This window comes from Poecilia reticulata, linkage group LG15, assembly GCF_000633615.1.
Source record: "Poecilia reticulata strain Guanapo linkage group LG15, Guppy_female_1.0+MT, whole genome shotgun sequence".
Lineage (NCBI taxonomy): Eukaryota > Metazoa > Chordata > Actinopteri > Cyprinodontiformes > Poeciliidae > Poecilia > Poecilia reticulata.
The window spans coordinates 3,207,868-3,230,164 of NC_024345.1; the positions used below are offsets into that span (position 1 = coordinate 3,207,868).

At 38.2% G+C, this 22,297-nt stretch overlaps 2 protein-coding genes and 1 non-coding gene across 3 annotated transcripts; 1 reads left to right on the forward strand and 2 right to left on the reverse strand.

The window, feature by feature from the left end:
• Positions 1-463: 463 nt before the first annotated feature.
• trnai-uau (transfer RNA isoleucine (anticodon UAU)) lies at positions 464-556 on the reverse strand. Its single transcript is given in 2 exon segments — positions 464-499; positions 519-556. It is a non-coding gene; the product is annotated as a tRNA-Ile (tRNA).
• A 5,220-nt stretch (positions 557-5,776) lies between these two features.
• Positions 5,777-7,792, forward strand: LOC103476450 (trichohyalin-like). The gene has a single exon (XM_008428814.1). It carries the CDS (start codon positions 5,900-5,902, stop codon positions 7,730-7,732), a length of 1,833 nt encoding a protein of 610 aa, XP_008427036.1. The 5' UTR covers positions 5,777-5,899; the 3' UTR covers positions 7,733-7,792.
• Positions 7,793-14,927: 7,135 nt separating this feature from the next.
• Positions 14,928-21,995, reverse strand: LOC103476448 (myelin and lymphocyte protein-like). The gene is made up of 4 exons (XM_008428813.2): positions 21,690-21,995; positions 16,817-16,984; positions 16,588-16,719; positions 14,928-15,522 (listed from the first exon to the last, which is right to left on the reverse strand). Exons 1-4 carry the CDS (start codon positions 21,780-21,782, stop codon positions 15,448-15,450), a joined length of 468 nt encoding a protein of 155 aa, XP_008427035.1. The 5' UTR covers positions 21,783-21,995; the 3' UTR covers positions 14,928-15,447.
• Between the last annotated feature and the right edge of the window lie 302 nt (positions 21,996-22,297).

The following is a 22,297-nucleotide window of genomic DNA, read 5'->3' on the forward strand; positions in this document are numbered from 1 at the left end:
CCCCATACTCCCGGAGTACCCCCCACAGGGCCCCCCGAGGGACACGGTCGAACGCCTTCTCCAAGTCCACAAAACACATGTAGACTGGTTGGGCTCGCAAGCCTCTTTATTAATCACACCTTATACCTGGTTGGACCCCTGTAGGCTGTGTGTGCAAGAAAAAAAAGTTTTAAAGCAGAGAAGCTTATGATCAGAAAGCAATATTAATATATTTTAAACTAATGAATTAGTTATGAGCTAAACCTCACTTCACCCTGCAGCTTACAGCTTCATGTCTGACACAGAGTGTTTTGTCTATGTCGTAAGCTTTCTGTAGATGTATTTTTTTTGTACATTTCATACCCAGAAACACAGTTGGCGCATGTATTGTTATTGCTCAAGACTACAGTCTGTTCTCTGATATTAGATCGGACGTTTATTCTTACCATCTCTACATAATAATATAGACCCGGAATTAAACAAATGCTCCAGGTGAGGCTTGAACTCACAACCTCGGCATTGCTCAAAGTGTACTGTCTTATAAGTACCGCGCGCTAACCGATTGCGCCACTGGAGCTCATGGTGCTTTGCAAGATACCGAAGAAAAATCTTTCAAGCAGAACTATTCAAGCCCATTTCGTTATTTATTTATTTATTGGTACTATAGTTCAAGTATGGTGAGATTTTTGAGGCTACCAAGCTGAGCGCGCAGTCACGCCATAACCAAGCGAGGTTTTGAAAAAACCAAATTTATTTAAAGTACTCAGGAAAAAGACAGCGATGAACTGATAGCTGTAGTTGCTCCAAGGAGGCGCTAGGAGGTGCTATAACTCCCCATGGATCAGACGTAGCACCCGAGAGAAATATTTAATAATTTATTTGTTTAAATATTTAATAAAATCTGACTGGTTATATTACGAATATTATAATATATTATAAATTAACAATAAGACTCATTACCTCAGAAAAGGCCATGAGTCTTTGACCTCATTTCAATCCTGTAAACAAACAGGTGGGTGGTGGAGCTGAACTGCATATATGGTGATTATATGGGCAGAAAGAATTTTTTATTTTTTTTTTGCAAACAGTATCCAACGTGTCTAAGGCTGAAGAAGGGAGTTTCAGAAAAAGTTTCCAAAAGGCATATTTTGAATATGTTTCTTGACAGCGAGGAGAGCTCCTTTGTTAGCAAGATGCTATAAAGCAACGAAGGGCATGGATGTAGCATTAGCATCACTCCTCCTTACAAAGACCCATTTCTACACTTGTATGAGTTGTTATCTGTGTTATTGACATTTCCAGTTAGTCAGTGTTGAGTTGTGAAGACATTTTCTGTTGTGGGGAAAAAAACTACCTGAGGAACAGCATCAGGAACAGTTGAACCACCAACCTTTCATAAAAATCAAAACAAGCTTTTTAAATCTAAATGTACCACAGTTGTGAACAATGTAATGGAATGAACTGGATTGATCTGACTTAAATTTGGACCAATTTAGGTTATTTCTGTCTAAATTGCCCTTGTGTGTGAGTGTGTGTGTGCATGGTTGGTTGTCCCTTTAAATGTTTCATGTGTGTTGCTCTAAACATGTATGAAACTTTAATATTTTTGCTTCTTTGCGGGTTAAAAAAAAAATCTTACTGAAAGAAAAACATAGATGGCATAACTTAGAAGCAAATGAAAAACAGACACTTTTGATGCGTTTCACTTCAGTTCTCTATAATTACAATAAACTTCAGTCATCAAATCCTTGAAATGTACCCCATGAGGTATCCCGCATACAATCTCCAGACAATCAGATTCAGTATCTCCCATTTTCACAAATTGTTTTCTGCTCTTTAGCTCCTCATTCAGTTCAAAACTACTCCTTGAATTCCATAATGTTCTAATTTTTTAATTAGGATATCATGATTTATTGTGTCAAACGGTTTCTTTAGATCTATGAAAACCCTTACCACTATTTTCGTACCATCTGTTGCATTGGTAATTTCTTTTATGAAGTCATTTACAGCTTGTGATGTTAACCGATTCGCTCTGAATCCATATTGATCACTGCTAAGTAGTGTATGTTTGTCTGTGAATTGTTCCAGTCTCTTCTTTAAAAGTTTTTCTAGAATTTTAGAGAACTGAGGGAGAAGCGAGACAGGCCTATAATTAGTGAAAAAGTGATTATTACCAGTTTTATAGATTGGTATAATCTTTGCTGTTTTCATTTTGTTGGGAAATTGTCCCGTTTGAAATGAGAAATTACATATGTAAGTTAATGGTTTAGCAATACCCTCAATTACCAATTTAATTCTTTTCATGTCTCGATCATCAGTGGATGCTTTGCCTTTACATTTATTCACAATATCAAATCTTTCTCTTGTATTGTGGTTAAGATACATTGAACTTGTATTATTCTCAGTATAATTTAGATGAGTTGCTGTTTTTATCGCAGGTATCTTTTCTTCTAAGTGAGGTCCTACATTCACAAAATAACAATTTAATTATTTACGACACTCTTCATATTGGTAATATTCTGGTCATTATCTAAAAAATACGGTAATACTTTATTTTAAGGGGTGTGCATAAGACTGACATGACACTGTCATAAACATCACATAATATCTATCATGAACATAAAGAAGTCTTTATGAATGTTTAGGACAGTTATCATGAAGTGTCATTCGGTAAATAATGACACATTTATTGCAAAGTTGCTCTAAAAGTTGCATTAAAAGTCAATTAAAAATGCCAACTTTGCATGAATACTGTGGACTATTGTTACTGCTAGAAGTTTTCCTAATAACACTATTTAAATTGTTCCATGTCGCCTCAGTATTATTTTTATTACTATCCAATAATTTATAGTAATATTCCCTTTTACATGCCTTTATAATATTAGTCAACTTATTTAGAAATTTTTTATATTTGTTTTCTGATTCAGAAGTACTATGTTTTATAAATCCCCTAAAAAGTTTGTTTTTCTTTTTACATCCATTTTGTATTCTGTTTATAATCCACTGCTCATTTTCTTTTCTTTTTTTTTTTTGCCTACTTTTCATCTTATTTTCCTTAACTGGACAGTTTTTGTCATATAGTTATTTAAATATTCTGAAAAATTCTTCATATGCTGAATTCACATCATTTATTCTATAAATTAATCTCAATCAATCAATCAATCAATCAATCAATCAATCAATCAATCAATCAATCAATCAATCAATCAATCAATCAATCAATCAATCAATCAATCAATCANAATCAATCAATCAATCAATCAATCAATCAATCAATCAATCAATCAATCAATCAATCAATCAATCAATCAATCAATCAATCAATCAATCAATCAATACTTTATTTAGGTAAATTGCCCACATTAAACACATGACACAAACAAGACAACAATAAACAAACCCATAATTTACCAAAAAAGGAATAGGCTGAAGCCAAGCTAAACTTGCCTGCCCTATTTTATACAACAACCTACCAAGATATCTTCACAATGCTATACTTTATAGCGTAAGATGTTATCATTTTACATTTTAGAGCTCTTTTGACGCTCACCAAGAAAGGACTTGACTTAAAATCATCATTCAATTCATTCCACAGTTTCACACCAAGAACTGAAACACATCTTGATTTTACCTGGCTCTTCTCTTTTGCACATTGAAATATAAACAAACCTCGCAAATTATATTTATTCTCTCTTAACTTAAATAATTTCTGAATACCAGAAGGAAAACTTTTGGTCAATGCTTTATACATTATTTCCAGTATTTTTATATAAACAATATCTTTAAATTTTAATATATTACTTTGAAAGAAGAGTTTATCGGTTGGTTCACGGTATCACACCTTATTAATAAGCCTTATAGTTTTTTTTGCAACTTAGCTATTACATCAATGTTTGTTTTACTTGCATTTCCCCAGATTTCTGAGCAATAAGACAAATAAGGCATAACCAAAGAGGAACATATAATATGCAGGCCTTTAACATTTACTAAATCTTTTATATTAAACAGTATTCCAATAGTTTTTGCAGCTTTAATTCTAATGTATTCTATGTGAGGCATCCAACTAAGTTTGTCATCTATAATAATTCCTAAAAATTAAACTCTATCAATTTCAACTCCATTTATGCATAACTTTACATTATTATGGATCCGATTACCAGAGAATACCATGAACTTAGTTTTCCCTTCATTTAAGGACAACTTATTATAATCAAACCATGTTTTCAACTCAGTTAACTATTTTTCTACTGTTTTTATTATTTCAGCCATATTTTTTCCCAAAATAAAGAAATTTGTATCATCAGCACAGCAAACATTATAAACTTCAAAATATTGGATACTGCAAAAATATAATTTAAGTAAAGTCTAAATAATTTAGGTCCGAGGACGGTGCCTTGAGGACGACCACATTTAACTATTTCGGTCTGTGACTTTGTGTTGTTAATTTGTACATATTGTAATCTATTATTCAAATAACTCTTTAACCACTGATATGCACTGATATTAAACTTTCCCTTTAGTAACATAAAGTTACCTAATTTTTAAAGTGCAATCAGTAATACTTTTATAACAAATTTATATCAGTAATGATTTACTGGTTAATGTCAAGTTGTCATAACAAAGTCATTTTGAATAATGTCAACTTTGTATTAAAAGGGTCATAATTTACCAAATGACGCTTTATGACAACAGTCATAAATATTCATGAAGGCTTATTCATGCTCATGACAGGTGTTATGTCATGTTTATGACAGTGTCATGTCAGTCTTATTCACCCCCTTCAAATAAAATGTTACCCCATCAAGTTATCAACTGAAAATGTCATGTTAGCAATAATCGTACATCTTAATCCAGACCTAACAAACAGTGCAACACCACCTCCCCTTTTGTTTAACCTATTTTGACTAAACATTTGATATCCATCTAAACCATCCAGCAGATCATTTTCCTCAGTGATCCAGGTTGCTACCACACTAAATTTCTCATCAAATTTTAGAAGGTAGCTTTTTATCTGAGAAAAACTGCTGTGCGTTCTCCTACTATTAAAGTGAATTAATGAAAAGCCCTCTGACCCCACATTAATGCTGTCTTCAGAATAATATTCACAATGCTGTTTGGTATTATAACTAAAATTGATCTCTGGGCCTATACCAGTTTCAGTATCATAGAATTTATGATCTGTAAGATCAAAACACTTAAATTGCATTCTTTGACTCATGACTAAATTATATATTCTTCATTTCCATCAGTATGTTCAAAACTTCAAAAAAAAAAAAACATTACCTTGCTCAGGAGAACCATTCATTTTTATCAGTGTCTTACAATTCCTTGTCCATGTGGCCTGTATTTTTTTCTCATTCTTCAATCTCCACTCATATGTCGTCAAATCGGCATTTTTTAGTGCCTTCAACGACTCTTCTGACTGAACCCGTCTGTATTGTGATCTGATGTTTCAATCAGTTTTTTAATTTTTTTTTTGTAGTTACAGTCATAGACTGTGAACACTGGTAAATGATTAGTTATGTCATTTATTAATATTCCACTAGTTTAGCTATTTTCAACTAGTTTAGCGATGTAATGCGACCATTACATCGCCATCTTGTGCCGCAGGAATTTGACCTCAGTCGGCCTGGGTCTGTCTCCTCTGGGATTCCCAGTGCGTTGAGCTCTCTCCATCTCGATCTCATGTCATAGGTTTAACTTTTCAGACAGAAACCCTGATTGTTTAGGGAATTGCTGCAGGAGCAGTGATGTCACAGGGACAAAGACCATGACATCACTCATGACATAGTGATGCCATAATCAATTACTTTGGACTCAAGATATTGATGTCAAATCAGAGTTCCAAAGAGCAGCGAAGAAAGCACTGGTGGAAAAAAATATTCCTGTAAAACGATTGCCATCCAAAAAAAATAAGACAATGATACGGACAAAAAAACATTTGTTGACCAAAAAGAAACTTATGGAAAGTCAGGGTGAAAGAGCCAGAGACAGAACAACGCTGTCCACACCGAAAGAGGAAAACTCCAGAGGAAGTTCTCCGTCCAGAGAGAAAGCTCTACAAAATGAAATAAATGTACGAAAAAAAGTGGAGATCGCATACCACCTGCAGAAGAAGGAAATGAAACTGCTAGAGGTAAAATATTTTAAACTTTCTAACAAATGTAAAGGGATTTCAACCAAACTTCAGGAAAGTGAAGGTAGAGTTCAGGATCTAGAAGGTCAGGTAAAAAACCTGGAACGAACTGTTGCAGAGAAGACAAATGCTCTGATGTTACAAACTGCAAAGAGAAGAGATTTGTCTGAAAAGTTGACAGCAATGAAGATCTTCAAGGATAGAGCACTAAATGCAGAAAAACAAGTCTCAGAGCTCACAGAGGACAATAAGAAATTGGAAGCACAACTAGACATGTCTCAGCAGAAAACAGTTACACTTAGAAATGAATCAGAGGCCTATAAAGTCGACCTTAAAAAGCAGACAGATCTCTTGAGAACTAGAGAGAACACGATTAGTAATCTTAAGATCGGATTGGTTGCAAAACAAAAGCAAATCGACGGTCTGAAAGACGAAATTAAGAGACAACGTAGAGTTGCGGAAGTGACAGAACTGGAGGTAAACAGAAATCGCCAGAATGAAGAAGTGACAATAAAAAGGATCAAATACAAAGATGAGGAAAATTTGAGCCTGCGAAAGGAAGTCACGGCACTACACAAGGATGTGAGTGATTTTGAGAGGAAGTTGTCAAAGCAAGATTTGCAATATCAAATCCTCCAGGAGAAATATGAACATGTTAATTCAGACCAAAAACTCCTGCAGACACAGAATCAAACGCTGGAAGAAACTATAGTGATACTTGAGAAAGAGGTTGTCACAACACAGACATTCCTGCAAAAGTTCCAGCAAGAGAATAAGTTTCTTACGATTCAAGTGGAGCATCTCAAGGCAAAGCTGGCTGACGAGATGCGTAGCAGCAAGGAAAGTAAGATCAAATTTGAAAAAGACCTCAGGCAGAAACATGAAGAATATACCAAACTAGAGATGCAGACAGAAGAAACTCTGTCAAAATCCAGAAGAGCCTCAGAAGCAATTTACTGTCATGACAGAAAAATTGGAATACAGGCCGATTTAATTCGCGAACAGGAACGTAAGATTATGGATCTATCTAAGGAAGTTCTGAGACTTCATGAGAATGAGCAGAAATTTAAAATGGTTAAAGAAACATATTCTAAGGTGGAAAGGTTATGGATGGATGAAGAGAAAGGAGATATTATATTTCTCCCAGATGATGACACGAAAAATGAGAAACTCAAAATGTATCGCTTCGAGAACCACAAATTGTCCACAAAACTGAAAGAGAAAGAAGAAGAAATTAAGGATCTCAAGCTTGAGGAGGAGAAGCTGCAAGAAGTGATGAAAAATCTCAAGTGTAAGTTAGACCTACTGCCGCAAGATGCATTGGATAGAGTGCAGGAAAGTCAGAGCAAATTTAAAGCTCTCAAGAAACAGATACAAGCTCAACAGACAGAGATCAGTGTATATGTAACGAAAATAAAAACGCAAGAAAGCAACATCACAGAGTTGAAAAATAAACTTTCAAATATCTCATTTTCAATGAAAGATAAACTTCTGCCAGTTCAGTCAAGAAATATCAAACTTAAATCTGAGGACACAGACCCAAAGCCGATGAAGAAACACCAAAACATTGTTTATCTTCCGCCTCTTCAAGTAATTTCATGTGGAAAGGCAAAATAAAATGATCTCCACAGAAGTTTTATAAGGATTTTAAGGCAACAAATGTGCATGGATTTTGACTTTTCAAGAGGGGTGATTGACCCTCAGTATTTGTGGGTGTCTCCTGCAGAACATGTGGGGACAAATTGGGTCTTGTGGGTGGATTTTGGCCTTACAGATCCTGAACGGGAAGCAGTCATTCTAACAGCTTTTTTCAAAAAAAACTTACTGAATGTCTCACAAAGATAGAATTCTTTTTCCACCTTAGTGACTCACAAGAGAGTTGGCAGAGATGATTAATTACTATAGCAACAGAACACAGAGAAAGGCAGAGTTGCTGGTGTGGACTACAAAGACACCATCTCTGTAGTTCTAACTATGATGGAACACTTAAGCTGTGTCCGAATTCAGGGTCCGCATCTTTTGGAGGACCCGGTCTCTGTAAACCAGATCCTTCGAAGGCCGTGAGTAAACAAAGACCAGACGAGAAAAGCTGTGAATTCAGACAGGTCTAGCCTCCACCCACTGTCCCCGCCCCCACCTTGGCGTAACCTATGTTGTCTTGCAACCTTTACAGCGTGAAGCAGAGTGTCAAAAATGAAGTTTACAAGGATTTTAAGGCAACCCTGAGTGGTCAACACTCTGTGATTGGGGAGGGTCCTGCAGGACATGTAGGGTCAAATTGAGCCCTACACCTCTCCCTACCCTGATAGGATGGATTTTTGACATGGGGACCATTGTATTAATTTTTCAAAAGGTGTGGGCTGCACAGTGGCACAATTGGTAGCACTGTTGCCTTGCAGCAGGAAGGTCCTGGGTTTCATTTCCGACTCAGGGTCTCTCTGCACGGAATTTGCTTGTTCTCCCTGTGCATGCGTGGGTTCTCTCCGGGTACTCCGGCTTCCTCCCACAGTCCAAAAAAGTTAAGTGGTCTCTCTAAATTATCTCTAGATGTGTGTGTGCATGGTTGTTTTCTCTGGGCTGCCCTGCAACACACTGGTTCTCTCCGGGTACTCCGGCTTCCTCCCACAGTCCAAAAACATGACTGTCAGGTTAACTGGTTTCTCTAAATTCTCCCTAGGTGTGAGTGTGTGTGTGCATGGTTGTTTGTCCCAGACTGGCGACCTGTCCAGGGTGTACCCCGCCTCTCGCCCAAAACGTTAGCTGGAGATAGGTGGAGTTGGTAGCAACCCTACCGACCCCACTGGGGGTCAAGGGTGTACAGAAAATGGATGAATGGGTGGATTTTGGTCAGGGGGAGCATTTTGTTGACTTTTCTGGGGAAAAGAAGGACGCATTTGAAGGCCACTTTTGAAGGAGTCTTTAAATTTGGACAGGCCTGTCGCTATGCTATTACGTAATTGGCCTATAAATCCGTCCTTCGAAGGATGCAGCCCCTGAATTCAGACATAGCTTCAGTTAATACAGAGGGCTGAGCAGAATATCAGAACTACAAACATGGCGGAACACTGAGTTACTACTAAGGAGGGCTGAGCTGGCATTTAGAACTATTTGCTGTCTCAGTTATTATAACTGGTTTAACCCAACCACTGTTGCACAGTGGTGTCCGAAGTCGGTCCTGGGGGGCCGGCATCCTGCATGTTTTAGTTCTCTCCCTGGTGGTAGTAATAACCTTTTCAGCATGTCAGTGTTCTTCTTAGGCCTCTAATGAGCCATCATTGGATCCAGGTGTGCTAAACCAGGAAGAGAACTAAAACACACAGGATGCCGGCACTCCAGGACCGACTTTGGACACCACTGCTGTTGCACATGGAATTAGTGTGGGTATTTACAATGAAGCTTACTGAAATTTTCAAAATAAAAGCCTCTATATAACTCTCAGAGTAACCAATATTAGCCTTTACTATCTTTTTCTCTCAGTTCATTAACATTAGCACAAACATTAGCAGTGCACTACCCCCCACTAGTGCAATGCTAATGCTAATCAGCATTAGTCTTTTCCCTAAAAAAAACATTTAGATACTTTTTCTTATTTATTAGCCATGTTTAGTACATGGAAGTCAATGTAAGACTACATGCTACTGATACCCCACATGCTACTGACAGCATTTAGCCTAACATTAGCATCTTGGCTAATTTTAGCTTATATTTAGCTTTTTACATACTGAATGGCACAAGTCCATGTTAGTCGACATGCTTGTGACTTCTCCAATGTTAAAGCTTACTTTTACATTGATGCTAATTTTTAGCATCAGAACGCTAGGTTCCAAACCCTAACCCATCCATCCATCCATCCATCCATCCATCCATCCATCCATCCATCCATCCATCCATCCATCCATCCATCCATCCATCCATTTTCTCCCACTTATCCGGGGTCAGGTCGCGGGGGCAGCAGCTTCAGAAGGGAGGCCCAGACTTGCCTCTCCCCAGCCACTTCTTCCAGCTTCTCCAGCGTGTACTGCGTCTTCCCCTGGGCCTCCTCCCAGTAGGACGTGCCCGGAACACCTCACCAGGGAGGTGTCCAGGAGGGATCCTTACCAGATGCCCGAGCCACCTCAACTGACTCCTCTCGACGTGGAGGAGCAGCGGCTCTACTCTGAGTCCCTCCCGGATGACCGAGCTTCTCACCCTATCTCTAAGGAGAGCCCAGCCACCCTGCGGAGGAAACCCATTTCTGCCGCTTGTATTCGTAATCTCGTTCTTTCGGTCATGACCCAAAGCTCATGACCATAGATGAGGGTGGGAACGTAGATCGACTGGTAAATTGAGAGCTCTGCTTTTTGACTCAGCTCTCTTTTCACCACAACCAGTGGCGCAAAAAGTGGGTATGCAGGGTATGCAACGCATAGGGGCGCAGCACCAGAGGGGGCGTCAAAACCCCGTCTGGAGGGGGCGGCGCGCCGATGATGTTTTCCCGTACACTAATGCGCGCCTTACGCTCCTTCACCTCGCGCACATAACGAGGTAAATGTAGCGAGTTTTACCCTTCACGTATCGTCGCCTCGGCGGGGGGGAGGGGGGGTGCTGAGTGAGCGTCGCTCCTTCACCCTGACGTTCCGTCCCTCGGTCGGGGGGTGGGGGCGCCGATCTATGTTTTTGCATCCACCTGAATAATGTGTAGTTGCGCCACTGACCACAACGGACCGGTACAGCGCCCGTTTCACGGCAGACGCTGCCCCAATCCGCCTGTCGATCTCCCGCTCCCTTCTTCCCTCATTCTTGAACAAGATCCCCGGATACTTAAACTCCTCCACTTGAGGCAGGACGACCCCCCTGACCCGGAGAAGGCACTCTACCTTTTTCCGGCTCAGGGTCAAGACCATGGCCTCGGATTTGGAGGCACTGAGCCTCATTCCGGACGCTTCACACTCGGCCGCAAACCGCTCCAGTGAGAGCTGCAGATCACGATCTGATGAAGCCAACAGGACCACATCATCCGCAAAAAGCAGAGGTGCGATCCTAAGGCCACCAAAACGGATCCCCTCAACACCTCGGCTGCACCTAGAAATTCTGCCCATTAAAGTAATGAACAGAATCGGTGACAAAGGGCAGCCTTGGCGGAGTCCCACTCTCACCGGAAACGAGCCCGACTTACTGTCGGCAATGCGGACCAGACTCTGACACCGGTCATAAAGGGACCTGACAGCCTGTATCAAAGGGCCCGGTACCCCATACTCCCGGAGAACCCCGTAATCCCCCCTGGGGACACGGTCGAACGCCTTCTCCAAGACCACAAAACACATGTAGACTGGTTGGGCGAACTCCCATGCACCCTCCAGGACCCTGCTGAGGGTGTAGAGCTGGTCCAGTGTTCCATGACCAGGACAAAAACCACACTGCTCTATATCCTGAATCCGAGGTTCGACTATCCGACGGGCCCTCGAAGTTGTTCTAAAAGTTGCATTAAAAGTCCATTAAAAGTGCCAACTTTGCATGATTTTGTAAATTATGATAATTTAATGCAAAGTTGGCATTTTTAATGGACTTTCAATGCAACTTTAAGAGCAACTTTGCATTAAAAGTGTCATTATTTACCGAATGACACTGTTACTGCAGCCATTAATCATAATGACTGGCAGCTCTTGGTGTAACCACGGATTTACAGCGAACACCTTATACAAGGTAAGGAGATTAACGTTCATATACTTTATAAGTAAGTATGATTAGAAAGATATCAAATATCGCATTGTGGAGATAGTATGCGTCTAACCATCAGTAACCATGGAAACAATGCTGCACCGTCATGTGGCCTAGCATGTGTTGAAAAATATGATTAGCATCTCGTCTTCTGTATGCTTTTAAGGCTGCTCCGGTTACAGGGAAATGCTTTTTATGACATAGTGACATTAATCATGTAGTGTGAATTCAGGCAAAGTCGGTCATTTGATCAACACGACAGGAGGGAGGAGGCTCGGGTCGGTTTCTAAGCTAGCTGTAAATACTGCCGTCTACAAGCCCAACCAGGTGTGCTATGTTCACAGACAAATTAGCTTGAGTCCAGCAAGTAGAAACCATGAATAAACTGACAAAAACAACGTGGAAAAACAACTTTAGCCGCTCAGTTCAATGCTCCCTATCCTCACTTCCGATGTACATCATGGCGCTTCGAATGATTGAGTGAAGTAGTTGCAAAGGGTCGATGCTAGGGTATCCCCTTTGTCATAAATGCTGTTTTAACCTAAACAATGTAATATTATCTGGAAGTAATCTGGCTAATGACTCAAGGCTCCGTGCTGACGTCAATGAGTCTGAAATGCCAATGAGTCTGAAAAATAACAATCATAAATGCGTGTGTGTTGATAACTATAGGGGAAAAGAATGATCCGTCATAGCATTTTCAGTAAAATGCTTAGCTCCTCCTTAGCAAGTAAGAAAAAAAAAAAACAACTAAATTCTACAGTAGAATTATGTCATTGGAACTTACTCTGAATTCTCAAGATAGTCAACTCATGCTACTTAGTACAACTTGAACATACTAATATTTTTAACTTTTGAGATTAAGGTCCACTTGTGCACTTACAGTGTAAGCACTGATTGGTACAATTTGCAAATATCAACAAAATTTTCCTTCCATTATTAATGCCTTTTGTTTAATTACTTTCCTTTTTGTCAATATATTCAAACCCATGGGAAAACAATTAATTCTTAAACTTTGTTTGATTAAATCAATCCATGTTCCTTCAGACATATAAATAAAATGTCAGAAACATCATTGAAGCACTAAGTCTAAACCAAATTTACATTTTGGCAGCTTTTAAAAAGTAGTTAGAAATTGTCATTTAAACTTATATGTCCTGGTGTCAGACAGAAGACATAAATTATGCTTCTTTACGTGTTTGCAAAACCTAACGAGTAGCTAGCGTTTTTTTTTCCTTCATGTGTTAGTTATTGGGATTTAAACTTTTTAAAATCAAAGCAAATGCCTTTCCAGTGAGGGAACGGTGAATCTGTGCCGAAGCACAGATTCACATATGAACCTCCAAATGGTTTGTTATTAACTCATGCTTACATGAGCATATGATTATCATCCATTTGAGAACTGATCAAATGTTGCATAACTCATTTTCCAGAATTCACACAAGTTGTAAATATGTAAAGCTTACAGTTACTCTATTCTTCTTAATACTGTGACATTTTGTTGCTGAATTTATGTTTGACTTGAGCTAGTATTAATCTGCAATGCAACATGTAATTTAGGTTACAATGTCCCTGTAAAGTTTTTAAGTCTCTGACTAAGGAAAATACTTCCTCGACATTGCTTTCAAATTCAGGCTGTAATGTCTGATCAGTAACCATATCAGATATTTCTGATTTTGGTTTTAGGCTAAATAAGGCTGTTGTCATGAAGCTTTTACTTTTACCTGTCATGGGTTCATTTCCTATTAAATTGTATACAAATTTTTATGTAGAGCTTATCGGTTAAATTGGGAATAGGTATAGAATTTTGAAATTGTAGAAAAATATTGCAGTTTTGTTTCACATTCAACTCTTTTATCATGTGCTCTGTTACTATCAGTCGTCATGGCAGAGTTCATCCCATAGGTAATGGAAGCTTCAACTTAAGTTTTATTCTTTCAAACTTTAACCAAGTCTATTAATGAATTTTGTTGAAATTGTTCCTCCTTTAAAATGATCTTTTGTTTTTACTGTTCATTTATTAAAGCACTTTATAGAAAAAAATTATGATTATATTTTCATGGATGGTTCTCCCCCCTTTATTACTACATTCCTAACTTTACCCGAATTTAATAAAGTCAGAAAACAGTTGTATCAGCTGACATGAACTTTGCATGTTCTCCACTTGATTACATTAACTAGTAAAACTATAAGAACTAGTGAATTCCCCACTTTGAATGTCCTCTAGATGTTTTTTCACCCTGTAGTGAAAGCTTATACATAAGATGAATCATTCTCTTTAACCCATACATGACTTATTTAGAAATGCTTGTTGGGGGTTTCCTGTTGAATCCACCCTTAGCTTGCGTTAAAATGACATGTTAGCTCAAAACCTAACACAGCATGCCGTGTCAAACTTGTAACCAAACCCTGTTGTGTTAAATGACCCTGAGCTGCTCTGGTTGATATAATATGCAGCAGTGGATGGAACAACAACCTGAAGGGGGTTACTTTAACCCAGACGTTTTCTCCTCGAGTTTATTTTATCACTGTTAACTCTCCTATGTTAAGACATTAGGAACTCATTTTGGAAAGCACGTTTAGCTTGTTGCGCATACTCCAACCCCAAAGACTTGGAGTTCATCACCAGATATAAATTAAAAAAAAAAATACCAATGGATTGATGGAGAAGTTAGATTTGATTGCTGTAGTCCATTGGGAATTGAGAATGGTGGAAATAATTTTAGACAAGCCATTTTTAGAAAATTATAAATAATAACTATATACTTTTTCATAATTAGATGTCATTTTGGAGCATTTTATTACCTTATGAGAGATGCTATCAAAAACAAGCTTTTTAAATCTAAATGTACCACAGTCATGAACAGTGTAATGGAATGAACTGGATTGATCTAGATTACATTTGGATCAGGTTAGGTTATTTCTGTCTAAATTGCCCTTTGTGTGTGAGTGTGCGTGTGCATGGTTGGTTGTCCCGTTAAATGTTTCATGTGTGTTGCTCTGAAACACACATGAAACATTTATATTTTTGCTTCTTTGTTGGTAAAAAAAAAATCTTATGAAAAAAAAAACATAGATGACTTAACTTTGAAGCAAATGAAAAACAGACACTTGATTTGTTTCGCTTCAATTTTCTATAATTACATTAAACTTCAGTCATCAACATCAAATCCTTGAAATGTAGAAAAACATTTTTTTTTCCAATAATGAATGATGAAATGCACTAGTGAAATAGCTTTTTATAATTTCCATAGATCTACAATTATGGCAGTTCACCCAAACTGATTAATTGTTCTATATGCTTTTTAAAACTATATACAGTATTTGCTTGACCACGTACAAAAAGACATTTTTTCTCTCCATTTCTAAACTTTATTTCTACATCTCTAAACTGGTTGGTGCCCAGTCCAGAAAGCCTCAACTCAACATAACAGAATGGAGATCAAAAGCTTATTGTGAGCCTATGAACTTTTAGGTTGCTGACAACATTGTAAATGAGAATTTATAAGGCTGGAATAAAAAGATTTGGGTTGTTTGTGTTGCCTTTTCGTGCACATCCTTTATGTCAAAATGTAAATTTCTTTGGTGTGGCGATGACGCTCCGTACTTCTTGCATCACTTCTTTCCGGTTCTCCTCAGAAGTGTTTCCATCGGATGGCGGAGAGGATGGCATGGATGAAGTAGAGGAGTGTGGTCGCAAAGGCAAACACCTTCAAAAGCAAACACAAAACACAAAGGCTAAAGTTRGAGCCAGGAGTGGTGGAAATGCCAAATGTGGTTCTGCATAGGCTGTAAATGAGGCTGTGTTTAAAGGTCAGCATTGGGTCACAGTTTATTTAAAGGGGTTTGAATAAGGCTGACATGACGCCTGTTATGAACATGAAGGAGCTTTTATGAAGGCTTATGACTGTTGTCATTAAGGCAAATAGTGACACTTTTACTGCAAAGTTGTACTAAAACTTGCATTAAAAGTCAATTAAAATAGTCAACTTTGCAATAAAAGTGTCATTATTTACTGAATGACACTTCATGACAACAGTTAAACATTCATGAAGACTTATTTATGTCAGTCGCATAAAGTGTTACCCTGTTAACTTATAAATTGAAAGATGCATTTTGTATTTTAGCTCTGTCTGACATTTCATGGTTGATAATCTGAAACATCTAGGTGTGAGGAAAAAAGAAAAAAAAAAACATGAGTAATCAGTAATGTATCAAATATTTTTTCGCAGAAAAACACATGCTGGCTGCTTCTAAAAGTGATGAAACGACGTACATTTCATGCAAAATCAAAACCCTGTTTAGTGGTCCACTGCATCAGGATGACACATGTTGTATTGAAGTTTTTCTGCTCTTACATTGACATCATTTGTTTGGTTTGTTTCTTCTTTTTACATACTACGTTAGATTAAATGACGCTATTTTGCTGTCGCTATGACATTTCAGAAGCACAACATCACTTCCATGGTGTTAGAGGCTTTTGAGATAATAATAAACTGTAAGGTGTCTCAGCGATGTGAAGCTCATATCACAGTTTTTTGTTATGCTCAAATAACTCTGTGACTGTGAATAAACTCTGTTTGCATCAGTACCAGATGAATAGGAAGATGATATTGGAGTTTTATTTGCAGAACATCTACCTGCGCCACAGATATATAACAGAGTTATTGTGGTATAAATACGTGTTCTGGATAAGAATATAATGCAATATACAGCATTTCAGTAAAATCAGGGAGATACTAAACAGTCTGAAAGTAAGAAGATGAACATCTCACCACTGCTGCAATATCAATCTGGTAGAATTGAAAACCAAATGGCAGAGCTGATTTTCTCAGCAAAGTAATGTAAGCCAACTCCACTCCCGCACTGAGGTAGAAAATCACTGCCAGGCCATGGTAGACAAAGTCCTGCTCATACAAAATAAATACAGGCTAGTTAGTCTCATTTCTATAATTATGTCTCGTTTTTATTTCGTCTTCGCTTCACGTTGTGTTGTGCTCTTACAGCAGCGGCCCAGCCGGGGCTGCTCTTGTGACAGCCAGCAGCAAACATGATCATCCACAGGAAGGTCATGACGAAGCAGAAGACCGAGACGAACATCACCCACCCCAAAGGGTTCACGGGTTGGATGTGGGTCGACGCCACCAGGATCCACACCAAACCTCCAAACACCTGGACAGAAAGAGATGGGAGAAAGTTTCAACGTGGAACACTCTTTCTCGAAGTGACCCTAAATCTATCTTTGCGGTTTCAGTTTCTGGAATCGGTTCCGAAATGATAGCTTTAGGAGATTTGGGAGTGTTTTTGAAGTAGTAGAAGTAAATTTTGATCAGAAGTTTACACCCACTCATCATCAGCATGGATGCCATATTGGCTTTAGGGTATTTCCATAGTTGAAGAATTATAAATCAACCTCAATGAATTTTAACTTACTTATGACATGTATTCTCTTTTTTTTTTACAGGAAAGTTCATGCATTATTTTGATGTACTTGCTGACTACTCTTCTTGGTAGAATTGGTAGAGTTTGTTTAAATAGGTTGACTTCCATGTACAAATCTGTAAATCCTTTTTTGTAAAGTTGAGGTTAGGACCAAACCTAGAAGGTTATTGTGAGCCTGCTTAATCCATTCCAAAAACAGCTTTAATGTGCGCTTGGGATTGTTGTCCTTTTTGGAACAAACACCTGTGTCAAAGTTTCATCATCCCTGATAAAAGGAACTTGGCCAGATTCTTTAGGAACAAATGAAGACTCATAAACTGGAACCTGCTAAAACACCAGTTGTCCTCGTCCACAGCAAAGAGAAATTAACATCAACATGGACTTTTAGGATGCTAATCGAGAAAACAAAATGTCCAACGTCAACTTTAACTTACTAGAAAGAAAACCATTTCTTTGTAGTAAATGTAGTATTTTTAGTTTCATAAGAACAAAGGTTTAATGTGTTGTCATGATAGCACTCTTGAGGAGACAAACCTGAGAACATTGTGGTCAAACATGGTGGCGGTACCATCATGCTAAGGGCATTTCCTAATGGTCAGGTACTGATGCATTGAACACAATTGGTGGAATAATAAAGATGGAGGACTGCCTCCAAATTCCCTAAGATCATATTAAATAATGGTTATGGTCAATGGTTAAAACATGAACACAGATGAGGGGTTTTTCAGGATAAAAATACAAAACCAAGATCACGACTGGTTTTGGGACGGATAAACAAGGCTAACGTTAAGCTTCTAGGATGAGTTTGCAATTGGCCCAGTTGTGAATTTTTGAACTATGCTTAAAACAGTGACGTGCGGTCAGGGGAGGCAGGTGAGGCAGAGCCTCACTTGTCATCATGGAAAAATAATATATAATAATAAAATCATTTATAAAGATATTTTCACCCTGTGGTTTGTACTATAAAGTACCTATTTTACATTTAATTTAACCAAATCTGATTTTATTTTTCTTCAAAATCGCTGGATTTTTGCATTTTCCCATTCAAATGGTTAGAAGCGAAGCCAGTGAGGCAGCAGCAAGCTGAGCCTCACCTGGGATTGCACAACCTCTCACATAAGCGGCATTTAATTAATTTAGCTTATGTATTTAATGTACTGTGTTTTCATTGTCACCAGCTGTGTATGTAACGTGTTTCGTGTGCTGAGGAGCGATCAGAAACGCCGGAGAACAGATTCGAGGTGAGGCAGGCAGTTCTCGTGCCTCATTGCTGGGGGCGCTCATGAACCCAGACATTGTGATTCCACAACTGCAGAGTAAGAGACAGTAACAGCGAGCTAACCACAGTAGCTGCGCTGACACAGAGAGCGAGAAAGACGTGGTTTTGAGTTGTACTTTAACGGTTTCTCCCTTTGCTGTTAAGCACAGCACGAAATTAATAATATCTACATGTCTAAGTTTGACTGAGATAACAGAATCATTCTGCGGCGCGGCTAAGCATCATGTGTTAAAGAATAGTCTTTTTGCCTTCCAGCATTGTATGCATGCGCGAAATTTCCTTATGTAAACAATAGCATGCAGGGGTCTAGATTTGTAAATCCAATTATAATTAAGTCGGTGTCTCACCAGCTATGAACCTCACTGCACGTCACTGGCTTAAAACCCGCTGAACTGAGACACACCCAGAACATTTTCAAAATCTTTGCATGACATTTTTTGCGACATGCAAAGAGATTTTCTAAGCAAATGCATGATAGGAAGTGTATATTTATGCTTGAACCTGCATGTCAATTTGATGTTGTTTTAATGAGGGTGACTCCTTCTACCAATATTAACTCACGCACTAGATTCTTGTTTTTACGTTCACTCATTCTGCTTTTTGCAATTCCACCTACGCAAAAATAATATCAAAACAAACCATTAAAAGCCCCAAATAATAGATCCATAACAGTCAATGGGAAACAGTTAAATATCGTGTGAAAAGGAGAGAAAAAATACATAAATACTGAGTGGAAATGGTGGCAACACAGTTGGCAAATAATAAATCCGCCGCCTCAGAGACAATCCCTCTCTGACTATTGACTAAGCAAACAGTGGTCTTATTGGAATGTGGGCGGTGTTTAATTTGCTAAGTCATAAATGGCATTACTTGAGTAGCTACAGACTAAACTCTGGAGTTTTCTTTGAGGCCAGTTGTTTTTAAAATAAGGGGATGTGGTTGTAAAACCTAATTCTAGTTTTTTCCAACAGTTAAATAAAAGATGTCGTCTCTAATTTAGTATACATTTATGAACCAAATGTGCTATTATGGAGAGCTAACTGTGACGTCTGTCAGGTTAAGCCGTGAAGTGAATACGGTACATTTCTATGTGTTTTTCTTTATTTACCAACATAATGGCGTGGTTAGTTGGAACAACAGCATTAATAATCCAATTTTAAGCCTAGTGAAGACACAAAAGGACTCTTTTTCTTAACATTCTCAATTTTTTATCAAACAAAAACTTCATTTTTTTCTTACAATACAAAAGGTTATCAAGGTTATTACTTTGTTGATTAACTTTGATAAATGGTTGGTGAATCTATAGGACTTTATTACCTGGCTTAACTGTATGAAACTAAAATGAAGAGTTTTTTCCCCCATTATTGCTAAACACATGCTCCAACAAATCATTTTTGTTTAAAATATACATTTTAGATGCAGCATTTCAAATTACCCTCAAAATGTATAGATGGAGCAGTCAGAGTTCAAACTACTAACCCATTTTCATGGTCAGTCAAGACAAATGTTCAGTTTAGGACCCAGGCATGGTGGTACATGCATATTTTCCTTCCTGTGTGTCTTCTTAACTATTACTGCAAATTTACCTTAAACCTGTTTACCACTAGTGTCTGTTGATGCATATTTAACACATACAATGACTTGCATCATAAACATTGTATCACAACACGATCGAACATTGTAAAACTATCGCAGTACGACAACAGTAATAGAAAAGGAGACAAACAATAAAGGGAATTGAAAACTCCAGAGTGAAGCAGTTGCAGCTGAGCCATCCACCACACCCTTCATGTCTGCGTGCCCATCCCATTGTATTCGCCCTTATATTTGCTCAAAAACCACTTTTAAAGCAATTTGCTATTGATTAGTCATAGGTCACTGCACTTTTTTTAATCTACTGAGACTCCGGCAGGCTCATTCGTTACGGTTTTTATAGGTTTTTGTAGTTAATCTTTAGCCTCAGTGGCTCAAACACAATTATACAGCTGTATGCCGAACTGAAATGACTAAAATGTCCAAGAAAATGAATGACTGGAGGAAAATGTTGCCCTCCCTCTTCCAGATAAGATAAGATAAGATAAGATAAGATAAGATAAGATAAGATAAGATAAGATAAGATAAGATAAGATAAGATAAGATAAGATAAGATAAGATAAGATAAAATAAGATAAGACAGAAACTCTGTGTGGCTTTAATACTCAAAAACTCAAACATTTGATCTGAACTGGATCTGATGTGTTTGGATTATAATGTAAACATAATTTGATCATAATTTAATTGAATAGGATTAAAGTTTCATGAAGTTGGCTGTTTTTGCATAAAATTGATGTTACTTTGTCACAGTGTTAAAAGGCAGAATTAAATTGTGAACTGCCTGCTCAAACACTCAAACGACTTTCTCAGAAATGATTATTTCTGCTTACAATAATTTGTTGTTCCCATACAAGTTTGACTAAACCTCCAATTTGGATACAACTTCCACGCACTAAAACCTGCAGCAGGTATTTTTCCAGGCCTTATGAGAGTGATTTATATTTTTTTACTTATTTTTTCCAGAGTCAGAGAGGTTACCACATTCTCCCTTAGATTGGTAACAGAGACACAATGTGACTGAAATATGAGAGGTGAACATATGTATGTAGGCGCTCCTCCCACATTAGAAATGTTTCATTGTGTTCTTTTATTTCCCCCTCAAAACGTGTGAAGCTTTTAATCCAGATGATCTGGAACCTTTGCGTTTATTAACAATGGGTTTAATTCGAGTCTTTATTCGTGACAAATAAGACATATTTAACAAAATATGATGTAGTTTAGGAATTAGTTTGGAGAAAATGTGCTTTATTACATTCAAACGGTACTCTCAAGAGTTCTGTCTTATCGCTTTCTTTTGCGTAAATTAACACATTTATTGATGTAGCATCATTTAGATTAATACAAATATGTGTTAAAAAATTGTTTGTCTCTATATGTTTGCCTTTTGGACTGGACCCTAAAGCCAATGTGAACATAAAAGTAACATTTGGAATAATTTTTATTGAAATATGGGCAAGGAATTTTGAATTTCTTCTCTAATAGGGCGTAAAAGAGTATCCAAAAAGGACAAAATCTTCAAAAACTGACTTAAAATAATAATAATAATAATAATGTCCCACTCACCAGTTCTGGCAGATAAAATATATCTGGGGCTGTGGTGCATATCTCCATTCCACTGGGCAGCATCCCCATGGACTGAGCTGTGGTAGCAGCCATCTCTCCCTGCTTCTTCAGTGAACGACCCTGGGCTCCTCTGAACTAACGGGGAAGCAGCAGGTGTAACCGAACCTTATACCTAAGCCAGCTTCAGCAGACAAACCCGTTCTGCTATTGTGTGTGTGTGTGGGGTGTGTGTGAGTGTGGGATCCTTTCCCACAACAGCTCATCGTTGTTGGGCAAATCCAGACACACCCTCCTCACAAGCACCCAGCCCGCTCCCTGGTTTACCGGGAGCTGGTGGTGTGTGACGGGTCTTTTGAAACATCGACAGGAGGAATGTCGTGACCCGAGGCAGCAAGGCAGAGACGCTGTGACTAACGGCGCTGTTGAGTAAAGAAACAGCTGAATGCGTCTTCGGTGGCCCTCGCTGGTCTCTCTGCGGCCCTGTGTTTGTACTGCACACACTCACTTTTCAACAAGTTTTCCTTCAGAATAAAAGGGCTTTCCGGGAGCGAGCACGTTTAATTGTCGACCTCTCGCACAAAAGGCTTTATTTGGTGATAACATGAGTC

Coding starts and splice junctions, on each gene's coding strand:
- LOC103476450 (XM_008428814.1), top strand. CDS start 5,900: ATGATACGGACAAAAAAACATTTGTTGACCAAAAAGAAACTTATGGAA.
- LOC103476448 (XM_008428813.2), bottom strand. CDS start 21,782: ATGGCTGCTACCACAGCTCAGTCCATGGGGATGCTGCCCAGTGGAATG. Junction 16,720..16,816: donor GCCCCGGCTGGGCCGCTGCT/GTAAGAGCACAA, acceptor TTGTATGAGCAG/GACTTTGTCTACCATGGCCT. Junction 15,523..16,587: donor AGATTGATATTGCAGCAGTG/GTGAGATGTTCA, acceptor TTGCTTTTGAAG/GTGTTTGCCTTTGCGACCAC.